This window comes from Sinocyclocheilus rhinocerous, unplaced genomic scaffold (genome assembly GCF_001515625.1).
Source record: "Sinocyclocheilus rhinocerous isolate Xijiao unplaced genomic scaffold, SAMN03320098_v1.1 scaffold1488, whole genome shotgun sequence".
Classification (NCBI taxonomy): Eukaryota; Metazoa; Chordata; class Actinopteri; order Cypriniformes; family Cyprinidae; genus Sinocyclocheilus; species Sinocyclocheilus rhinocerous.
This window is the reverse complement of record NW_015633542.1, coordinates 1412941-1424535: the sequence shown is the minus strand read 5'-3', so window position 1 is coordinate 1424535 and position 11595 is coordinate 1412941. Positions and strand designations below refer to the sequence as shown.

Below are 11595 nucleotides of genomic sequence, written 5' to 3'. Positions count from 1 at the left end.
AGATGATGTATAAATCTCAATTTTGAAAAATTGACCCTTATGACTGGTTTTGTGGTCCAGGATCACATTTCATATTGGCAGAGGTATGTGCCGTCGTGTTTTTAAAGCTCCTTCACCTGAGTTTATCAGCGCTCAGGTTTTCGACGTTCAGTTCCTTACGGCGTTCACTAAGAATGGTTTTTTTCTTCTCCCTCTCTGTTTGCTTCTTAGGCCCACCCCTTTTATCTGTCTGTCAATCAAAACACAACAGAAAACAAGCATTTGTAGTGGCTTCGATGAGCGTCTGTAGCTCCGTCAGGTCTTTCTCCATACGTTTGCGGTGAATATCCTGAGGATATGGTTTTGAAGTTAATTATGTAATAGTGGTAATGTACAGTACAGTACAAACTACTCATAGCACATGTTTTATGACAGTGCAGGTCATATAACACTGTTTAGTTTAGAAACAGAAAGTTCAAAGTGATTTATTGGCATGACAGTTAACATATTTGTAAAGCATTTGCTGCTGACAAGGACAATAGTGCAACGCAAAAATGCAGTGGTAAACAAATTAATGCAATGTAAATAAATTAAGGAAGTGTATACTACAATAATTAAATGAAATATGATGCACAATTAAATTAAATTAAATTAAATTAAATTAAAATAAAATAATAAAATAAAATAAAATAAAATAAAATAAAATAAAATAAAATAAAATAAAATAAAATAAAATAAAATAAAATAAAATAAAATACTCACATCAAAATCAACTTTCTCTCCATCAGGAATTTTAGGAGGCACCAAAGCTGGCACAAAGGGTCTAATAATCAACAACAATGCAGTAGTATTTTTTTTCATACTAATGGTCTTACATTTGGAAATATATAGTTATGTATTATACCTTATATATAACCTATTTTATTTATAATTTATTTCACAGAAATGTGAAAGTTTCACTCACTTATGCTTTGGTTTTGTTTCTCCTGCATCATCCAGTTGGCAAGAGGGTAAAGAAAAAATACAAATGTATAATTTAGTTGCTGATGATTTCATTGTTGTTTCTTTTAAAGGGGGTCAAAGGTCGCCAGGACTCAGTTTCTAGAGTGAAACCAGTTTTGAGTGAGTCTGATGTTATCACTTTACCTTCTTCCCCAGGTTCCTCAGCAGCATCTAAATAAGAAAAGACAGTCATGTCAGCTATGACAGCAATGTGAAGATCCACAGGATTGACACAAGACAAAGGAAATACAGAAAAAGCCCTGAAGACACATCTGTTATCAGAACCTAAAAGGTATTTTGTCTAAACCGTTTTTAAAAAAAAACTAAAATCTGGGTATTTCAGGTTAAGAAAGTCTGGAAGTGCTTGAAACTTCTTGAATATGATACATGTAGTCCATTAAGCTGACAATAGCTGACATTGTTCTAAATGTGTCACTCTTCATTTAATCAGTGACTTTGTGAAAGTATAATTATTGGGTGTTGTTGATCGTATTATAAGCACTTGCTGAATAATCCCGTATTTGTTTAGTTTTTTACCTGCATGATGTGGATTGGGTGTTTGCTTCCCACTGGCCTCTACAAGCCCTAAAAAATAACACATAAACAGTAGGATTTACCCGAAAACACATTATGATCATTTTGAAGTCTTGCCCTATGTATCATTATACACGATTTGTGTGCATTACTTATCAATATGAACCCTAAGTAATTATAAGAAAAAATGATGTAGGATTTACTTTGAACCAGTTTTTAAACAAATCGAATTAAAGTACAAAGCCTGAAATAGTATTTTCTTGTAAAATGTTCTCCAATAATCTTTGTTTTATTTACAGTTTTACTAGTGAAGTAATATGTTATTTATAATTATAAATATTTCACTTTTATTTTTTATTAACACCAAGGACCAAACCTGCAGAAATTAAAAATAAATAAATAAATAAATAAATATATATATATATATATATATATATATATAGATAGATAGATATATATATAGATAGATAGATAGATAGATAAATAATTAAATAAATAAACAAACGTAATAATAGGAAAATAAATAAAGAGATAAATCACTTGATAAAAACAAAAATCGTTCATTTGTATTTAATCCTGAATTTTTTTCCTCTATGTAGTATTTTCTGTATTTATTTTTATTCTTTTTAACTTTTATTTACTTCTGTCATTTATTTATTTATTTATGTTTTTCAATATTTTTTTAATTTTGCAGGTTTGGTCCTCCATAGCGGAAGCCATTTTTCATCACAGGACAAAAAAATAGAAAGGTAATTGCGACTTTTTATTTCACAATTTTGACTTTTTCTCACAATTGGGACTTTATGTCTCACAATTCTGATATAGACCTGTGAGTCATAAACTCAGAATTGCAAGAAAGTCCGTATTGTGAAATAAAAAGATTGCAAGAATTACAAAAGTTAGAATTGCGAAAAAAATAATCAGAATTCAGATTTTATATCCTTATAGAATTGTGAGGGGGGGGGGGAAATCTGACTTGTGAGGTAAAGAGTCACAATTTGTATTTTTTATCTTGTGGCGGAAACAAGCTTCCATACAAACCTCATTCATTATTAGCTGTAGCTTTAGCAATAGCATTAGCACAAGCGACACTACCTTCCTCCACCTGCTCCTCTACCTCCTCAAGCACCTCCTCATCCTGCAACTCCTCTGTGCAAAGCAGACGCAGACAGCGTGAGAACATAAGCATGCATATAGTTGCAAATGAGCAATGCATGCATGCAATATACACATACTCTCAAACACATGCTTATCTGAATGTTGTTGTTTTGTTGTTTTTTAAAGAAAAATATATTCCCATATTAAATCATCTTGTCCATTTGAGGACATTGCTATATGTTTGCAAAATGAAGTTTTGTCAGATTTAGCTCACCTTTGGTGGATATTTTTGTCACCAAAGTATAACAAAACTCAAACACACACACACACACACCCACACAGACACAGACACACACACACACACACACACACACACACACACACTTCAATCTCATTTAACTCTTTGAATGCGTATGAGGAGTTTGAGGGTAGATGAAGAAAATCAGGCCTCATTTAAACAATAAAGGCTTAGACTCGTGAATGATGTCACACAGTGCTATTACATAATGTGGTTTGGGAAACTGCTGGTCCTGATACTCCACCCTCGAACTAATCCAGCCACACATAAACACACCCGTCACCGCTTTCTCTGATATCAGCTTCTGCTGCCAAAGAACATGATCTCACAACACACACCCCAGCGCTCATCCGCTCTCACTCTCCTGTTCTTTAATGCATGTTGGGTAGGTTTACAAATCAAAGCAGCCAAATGTCCTCCCAGAACAACAAATACTGGCACTTTCACGAACACGGTTTAAAACAGGACCTTAAAAATAAAGTTTTTTTTTTTTTTCAACAAATGATCGGTGAAAGGAGGTGCTTAACAATCAGATTTATTTTTAAACTAAAAGGTTGAGTTAATAAGCTTCACGAGTTTTTTTTTTTTTTTCATGTCAGAATGGGTACTCATTTTATATGAGCAATTGTTGCGAATAGATAACACGTTTGAAAATTACAGGGTTGGAATTTTTTTTTTGTTCAATCATTATAGTTTGGGATCAAATGTTACTTTAGTAATACACAGTCTCCCATAAATGATCAACTGTTTCCCATGTGGATAAATTGTTACAATATTTTTACAAATATGTTTCTTTACAAAAAAATATTTTCACTATATATAGGTGATGAAAATAATTATTCATATTAAGAAAAGTATTTAATTTTTGGTTTTAGTCAATATTTCTTTTAAGTAACATAAGGTGGCAATTAATATATTTTCTAGCTACTTTTCAAAACACGGAGTAGTAGGATTTGTCCCACTAATGCTTGTAATAGATACCAAAAAATGTCCTGGGAAGTGCCAGCTAAATTCTTCTCCCTGAACCTGTATTTGTTTCTACAGGTCTGATTTCAGTGGGCTAAACACACATTCCTGTCACATGAAGGGATGGTTTGTATTCAAAATACATGTCTTTGTTCAGTGCAACCTCGTTCACTGTGAATCTCGCCTAGAAAGGCACTCTCTCTGTTACTGGTCAATAAAGGTAACATTTAACTGAGGTATCAGGGTAAAAGCCCAGGAGCCGATGTGCAAACCAGATCATCTACAGCGAGGAAACCTGATTCCCATTTGGGCCGGCCGAGAGAGGGAGAGACTGAGCTTGTCATTGTGCTCCAAACAACAGCCCTTCTCAGCGGCCCCGAACACACAAACCTTTCTCTGCGTGAACACTGACTGGAATGTTTTAACTGAAGTTGCTTCATGAAAAACAGCAGCAAAATCATAGAAAATGATGTCTATTGTGCATGCTTTTTAATCATGATCAATAATCGGAAGAATAATCAAATGCCATTTGTTAAGTTTCTCTAAATAATGTTGTTTATATCCACCTGTATTTATACTGAGTCACGCATACATGTTTATTAAAATCGATTATTAAGTGAAACATCACTGCAATGCATTTATGCATTTGATCCCACAATCTGATGGATTTAGTTTATAGCAATAATTATAGATGTCCAGGAAAATAATCAGTAAATTTGTGTAAAAAAAATAATAAGCATCTGTGTGAAAAGATCATTTCTGCCACATAAAAACCCATCATAATAATGACATAAAAATTATAATGACATAATGACAAAAAGTTAAAACTAAGAGATAAAAAGTAATAATTATGACAAAAGATTTAGATTTTTTTTGTCATAATGACTTTTAATGTCATTCATTATTTCATTATTTCATCTCTTATGTGAGAATGCTGACAATTTGTCAATTATGATTTACAGCATGATTTTTTTTTCTTATGTGGTGGAAATGACTTCAATAAAAGGTGAAATGTTCAATAAAATGCTCAATAAAAGGTGAAATGTGAGAGGTTGTTTACATGAACATCTTTTAGAACTCTCATAAATGTAACTTTTTTGTCATAATTATGATTTTTTTTCTTATGTGGCAGAAATGGTCTTAGCTAAAAGTTGAAATGTTCTACGTGAAAGTTGTTTGAGTTTATCCCCCCAAGATACTAGCTATTTCACTATGTTAGGTTGTTGTCTACATTAAAAAAAAGTATTTTGTCAGGTAATCTAAATTATTATTTTATATGTAAACATCTAAATTAACATTATTTAATTAAAAAATATTACTTATAATATTAGTATATTTTCTACTTTTATACAGTGCATTTTGTGTGTTGTTTTGGAGCATTTGATTTAAAATAATGTTGGCTTAATAGACAAAACTGTGAGTTTAATGCAGATTTATTATTTACAGAGAAGCAAAACAGATTAAAACTTACCCTCTTGCCCCCTGGACAGAAACAAACAAGATGGTAACGTTATGTTAACTTTTGCGATCACTATAAACATGTCAGTGATTGAACGTGTCTATGGATGAACTTGCATGCATTTATTCTCTTGTTCCATCCTGCACAATGCATATAAATGCTCTTAAATGAAGCCCAAAGACACTTACTCATGCTCAACGTCCTCTCTGTATGACATGCTTAGATTAAGACCTGTTTCATATACAGATTACAGAAGATTTTGTCAGCTCTTACAATGATTATACTGGTCTGACAACATATTAAACGATCAATCTATCATGCTTTTGGTGGAGACGTGCAGATATTGCTCTTACCTGTCTTTAGGTCAGGATGAGGTTACTCACCGGTTTGTCAAAGGCTGTTTGCTCTTGAAGCTGAACTCCAATGATATATAAATTGTCCCAAGATCACATGACTATACTGTATATGAAATGATTTGTGTTGATAGAGGGTGGGCTGGACGCACATGCCATTGCACATACATGCACCTATGAACACGTATAGTACATGCACAATGAGAACAATAGACACATTCTCTTTGTCTGTGCATCGTGTCTATTAATAGATCGGCTGACAACTGTGCGCTCATATGATGATCTTAGTGTTCTACTTTAACTGTTTTGGAGTGATAATTTTATACATAATAAAACAGTGACTTAAGTGGTATGATATTTAGATACTGGTTAATTAAAGGAATAGTTCACCCAAACATAAAAATAAAAAATAGCTGAATATTTACTCACACTCAGGTCAGCCAAGATGTAGATGGGTTTGTTTCTTCATCAGATTTGGAGAAATGTAGCATTGCATCACTTGCTCAGCAATGGATGCTCTGCAGTGAATGGGTGCCGTCAGAATGAGAGTCCAAACAGCTGATAAAAACATCACAATAATCCACAAGTAATCCACACCACTCCAGTCCATCAATTAACGATTATTAATTATTGCGTATGTATTATTATTATTATTTTAGGTTTGTTTTATTTATTTTTATTTATTTTTTAAATGTCATTTATATGTTTGTGTTTGTGTTTCTTGTTTTTATTTTTTTATTTGTTGTTGTTAAATTATATAATTAGTTAAATAAACAACTAAACTGTATCTAACATGATAAGATTATCAGTAAAATAAAACTGTGGCAACTCGATTTATGCCACTACTGTAATCAATACAAAATATGAATAAAAAATATATATTTATATTATAATATGGGCTACATAAATGGCAAAATAATGTTTAACTTTTTTAGAAAATAATAATATCACAAATAATACATACAGAAGGTAGAATCCTGACTGGACGAGAGGAGGAGCTGGGGATGGAGGAGGGTAATTAGCTATTGAGCCAACGTGAAAGCTGCTGATAATACTGAAGGACCTTAAATATGGATGATGTGATAGGCGTACTGTTATAACATATTAGTATTATAGTATAAACAATATATTATAAATGATATAGAATCTAAAAATTAGATAACATTGCTACTCCTAAGAACTGACAGTATAATATCAACGCTGATAAAGAGACTGTCTTCCTGTTCTCACTTGCTCATTCGAGAAGAAACACTCTTTAAGTGACCTGCTCTTAAATCATGTTATTTGCTAAGTTGCTTGATAAAAGAAAGATGAATGATGAAACTCAGCACAATGAATGCACAACTGTACTGGGCTGGAAACACTATTCAGACGGTTAATCCAGCACTAGAGTAAAACTTCATTATGTTCTAGTGAATGCAGAGGTAATGTGAGGGACACAAAGGCAGATCTAGCACCATGCTGTACTGTTTGAGCAACAGGAAAGCTATTAAATCAATTTAGATCAATATAGATCATAGTGTAAAAGTAAATAAGTGTAGAGCATTTATTTTAATACAATTTCTTACAAAGTTCTAGCTGGTAAACACTGCCCTCTAGCAGCTGGTAAGTGTAGGAGCATCAGTTTCTGTTGGTTTTACTGATCGTCAGACCTCATACTTCCTCATATACAAGATCAAATGAGACTCTTTAAGATATGATGATAATGATAAAATACACTCCTTTGTTCATGTGACTGTAATGCAATGACGTCAACGTTTAACTGGTAAACTGAGAAATATGCAGCCAAACCACTGAAACAGTCACTTTGGCCTTATCAGCACATCTGGGTTTCCAGTGCAGACACACCATACTTACGTATAAGTATGAATCACTTTATAAAGGCAGAAAGGAGGGTTTTTTACCCAGTTTATTTTCTCATTTCGTTTTATTAGTCACTTTCTCCTCAGCTTTAATCCTTACCAAACATTTGTCCAGTACAAACATTCACATGAAATGACAAATCATGATATTTATTTACAGTAGAAGTTGATTGTGTTCACTTGTTTACTGTGCCGCATCAAACATTTTCTTCCTTCCTTCCATTCCAGACATGGCCTCCACGTTTTTCCTCCAGTCACTGACCTCCACTGTCTTTTCCTACAAAGAGACACACAAACACAAATGCAGAACTGAACTGTGTAATAATGCAGGTCTGAGTAACGCTAAACTCTTTCATTTCAGTCAAGATGGACACCATCGACCCCCAGCACACCTTCTCTGTGTCTTCCTTCTTGACGGACTTGAGGTTTGCTCTCAGGTCCATGGACACCTTGTGTTTGGAGCCCAGCAGAGAGCGCAGGATGGCGTCAGCGGAGACTCGGACTCTCCTCAGGGTGGGTCGCTTAAATTTGCCTCTCAGGTCCAGGACTTTGATGTTCAGGTCCTTGATCTGCAACAGGTTTGTTGAACAGTTTGGTTCCTGTATGAATATGATGTCACGTTCTTACACAATACCACATTTCTATTTCTTTTTTAAGAAATTGAAATTGTTGTGACTGATGTGCTATATTAAACATGAAATAATGCCAAAATCAAGACGGATTCCTACACCCTCAAACTTATATTTTTGTATATGATTAAATATTTTGCAATAAACGTATAATCAGTGTTGGGGGTAACGCATTACAAGTAACGCAAGTTACGTAATCAGATTACTTTTTTCAAGTAACTAGTAAAGTAACGCATTACTTTTTTAATTTACAAGAAAATATCTGAGTTACTTTTTCAAAAAAGTAACGCCAGTTACTTTGTTTTCCCATTTATTGACTGACAAGTCTCCTGTCCCCATATTGGAAGAAATCGGAAGTGCAGAGGAGTTGTGTGCGCTGTGTGAACATGATGTTACTGTAGTTCTAGACTAAATGTGAATGTGCATTAATTCATCCCACTCCCAAAAAAACAGATTTAGTATTCATCAAAATGAATTAAAACAGTGAAATGCAAACTCAGAATATGACGCAAACCTGCAATAATTAAATCTGTTAAATAACACAAATGTATCGAATCCCATTTTAACCAATGTCTTTGCTGCTGACCTTTGATGATCCAGTTCAACCATACTAAGAAGCAAAAATGACTTTAGATAAACATAACATTTGTGTTGTTGTTTTAAAAAAAAAATTTATGAGTTATTTTTTCAAAAAAGTAATGCCAGTTACTTTGTTTTCCCATTTATTGACTGACAGGTCTCCTGTCCCCATATTGGGAGAAATCGGGAGTACAGAGGCGTTGTGTGCGCTGTGTGAACATGGTGTTACTGTAGTTCTAGACTAAATGTGAATGTGCATTAATTCATCCCACTCACAAAAAACAGATTTAGTTTTCATCCAAATGAATTAAAACAGTGAAATGCAAACTCAGAATATGACGCAAACCTGCAGTAATTAAATATGTTAAATAACACAAATGTATCTAATTCCATTTTATTAACCAATATCTCCTGACCTTTGATGATCCAGTTAAACCATACTAATAAGCAAAAATGACTTTAGATAAACTAACATTTGTGCTTCATTGTTTTTTTTATTGCTAAGGAGTGTTGAACCTTCTTCTCCTGTGTTCTACTGTACGGATGTGAATTTACTTTTCCTTCAGCCTGAGGTTTATTCTTTAGACTTTTTGGTGTGAAAGGGCTTTTATATTTGCTATAAATAGAACTTCTTATATTAAAAACAATCAAGCCCTGCTCATATTTAAAAAGTAATGCGAAAGTAACGCAAAATGAATGTAACGCATTACTTTCCATAAAAAGTAACTAAGTAACGTAATTAGTTACGTTTTTAGGGAGTAACGCAATATTGTAATGCATTACTTTTAAAAGTAACTTTCCCCAGCACTGCGTATAATGTATATCAGTGTTTTTTTTATAGCCAGTATAAAGGCATTTGCAATGCTTCATGGGATGAATATTTATTGGCACTTACGTTTTTTTTTTCCCCCTTCAGTTTTTCATATAATTTCCAGTTGTTGTTGTTTATTATTGTGATTCATCTTGGAACGTTGGAATTTTGTTTGTTTATTTTTTTTTATTCTACAGAGAAAATGAATGGGAAAAATACTTCCACAAGGTCGCTAAGCAAGTGGGCACTCACTGTAAATCACTACTGGTTCAGTAAGTATATCGGATAGTGTTTTTGCTTTTAATATGGACTGACAAATGAATACTGGAAACTTGTTATTTTGTGTCTGGTTTCTGTTTCAGTGCAACTGGCCAAAAAAAACAAATGAAATAGACACATGGTGTGTTGTTGACTGAGCTGTATAAAGAGTTCAACTGTTTCTTTACTTCTCTTGTGTTGTGAAGCACTTTAGCCTCGATATCGTAGCGCTCCTCGTCCACCACATCGATTTTAACATGTAGTTCCCGACACAGCTCCTGATAGAGAGAATAAATATAGTGTTTACAGGCCTGCTGCTGTTTCTGCTGGTTTTGAAAGTACATTTTCTAAAAGTATGATGGTGTCAGATGTTAATACATTGGTGCTTTTATATATACAGAGCTATAATATTGTTTGTTTACAATTCATATACAGTGGTGCTTAAATAGCACTTTTGGGATACAGTAGTTTCCAAAAACATGGTTTTCCATGTTGTATTTATTTTGGTAATACAATGGTACTTTTTGTAAGGGATTTATTTATATTAATACCAGTAGTATGAGAGTGTTTTATGAGTTGTGGATGTACCTGAAGCTCAGCTAAAGACATGCCACTCGTCTGTAGCAGAGGAGCATTCTCAGCCAGATATCTCTCCTTCTCTGCCTCTTTATCTACCAGCTCCTGCTCTAACTCGTCCTTTGCTTTAGCTACCATAAGACTCTGCCAAACACACAGACACACACTCTTTAAGATCTAATATATGCTAAGAGAAAATCAATATAATAAGCATTTGAATGCACTTTCTTAATTTCTGATGCTTGCTAAGTATTGCTTTTTTATTTTATTTATTTACTTTTTTTTTTTTTTAGCAACCCCCCAAAACACTCTATATGGGGCTTTTTTTTTTTTTTTTTTTTACAGGAAAGCACTACCTACGTTATTTTAAGAAAATGAAATATTTTAAATTTTTTGCAATGCAATTGTACCTTAAGCATCAGCTTGCGAGATGCAGAGATCTTGGACTTTTTCTGCCAAATTTAAAATAAACATTGGTTATATAGAGCAAACATTACATATGCTATCATATACTATCATATTCTCACGTCATAATTTCATTTGTTATTGTTACAGTAGATTAGTTTGCTGATAGATTAGCTTGATCATAATGTCTTGAAAAAGTGCCATTCAACGATGGCTTTTCACTCTCACCTCTTGCCTGCAAAAGAATAAAAACACATGATTAGATCATAAAATATCATAATTTTTATTAATAACATAGCTTTTATTGTTAAGGCATACAATGATGCCCAAAAGTCTGAGACCACAAGCGAAAATGCTTCTATTTAGCACTCCTTAATTTTATTTCATTTTGTAAATAATATTATAGTGATTATTATAATAATAATTGTACTAATAAATAATAATACATTATTATTATTATTATTTATTATTATTATTATTAAATTGTACTAATTGGAGTGAAAAGAATTTGATACACGGTAAATAATTTTTCAAAGTTATAAATAAAACAAAGATTATTGGAGTATGTTTTACAAGACTATTCACTTCAAAACATCATGTTTTACTTCAGTGTGTTACTTGCCATTTATTTGTAATTATTTGTCTATTAATTTAAGTATCTTTACTTTTTATTTTTTTACCATTTCAGTTTTTCTACTTAAAAATATCATGTTAAATTCAGTGTGTGACTTGCCGTTTCTTTATTGTCTTTATATTATTTGTGAAATTTACTAGCAATTAAAAAAA

General features: G+C 32.8%; 2 protein-coding genes across 2 annotated transcripts in view; both read right to left on the bottom strand.

Annotated features, from left to right (window-relative positions):
• LOC107744399 (troponin T, cardiac muscle isoforms-like) overlaps positions 1 to 5765 on the bottom strand; it is an 11082-nt gene extending 5317 nt beyond the window's left edge. Inside the window, exons 1-9 of the mRNA XM_016558027.1 lie at positions 5690 to 5765; positions 5525 to 5567; positions 5349 to 5359; positions 1519 to 1566; positions 1126 to 1152; positions 944 to 965; positions 742 to 802; positions 260 to 328; positions 117 to 229 (exon numbers count right to left, since the gene is read on the bottom strand). Coding sequence (XP_016413513.1) covers positions 117 to 229; positions 260 to 328; positions 742 to 802; positions 944 to 965; positions 1126 to 1152; positions 1519 to 1566; positions 5349 to 5359; positions 5525 to 5553 — 380 coding nt within the window. The 5' untranslated portion in view covers positions 5554 to 5567; positions 5690 to 5765. The remainder of the gene's footprint in view (positions 1 to 116; positions 230 to 259; positions 329 to 741; positions 803 to 943; positions 966 to 1125; positions 1153 to 1518; positions 1567 to 5348; positions 5360 to 5524; positions 5568 to 5689) is intronic.
• Positions 5766 to 7598: 1833 nt separating this feature from the next.
• The window catches only part of LOC107744368 (troponin I, slow skeletal muscle-like), a 5718-nt gene continuing 1721 nt past the window's right edge, over positions 7599 to 11595 (bottom strand). Inside the window, exons 3-8 of the mRNA XM_016557976.1 lie at positions 11038 to 11044; positions 10815 to 10856; positions 10417 to 10548; positions 10017 to 10106; positions 7944 to 8120; positions 7599 to 7828 (exon numbers count right to left, since the gene is read on the bottom strand). Coding sequence (XP_016413462.1) covers positions 7736 to 7828; positions 7944 to 8120; positions 10017 to 10106; positions 10417 to 10548; positions 10815 to 10856; positions 11038 to 11044 — 541 coding nt within the window. The 3' untranslated portion in view covers positions 7599 to 7735. The remainder of the gene's footprint in view (positions 7829 to 7943; positions 8121 to 10016; positions 10107 to 10416; positions 10549 to 10814; positions 10857 to 11037; positions 11045 to 11595) is intronic.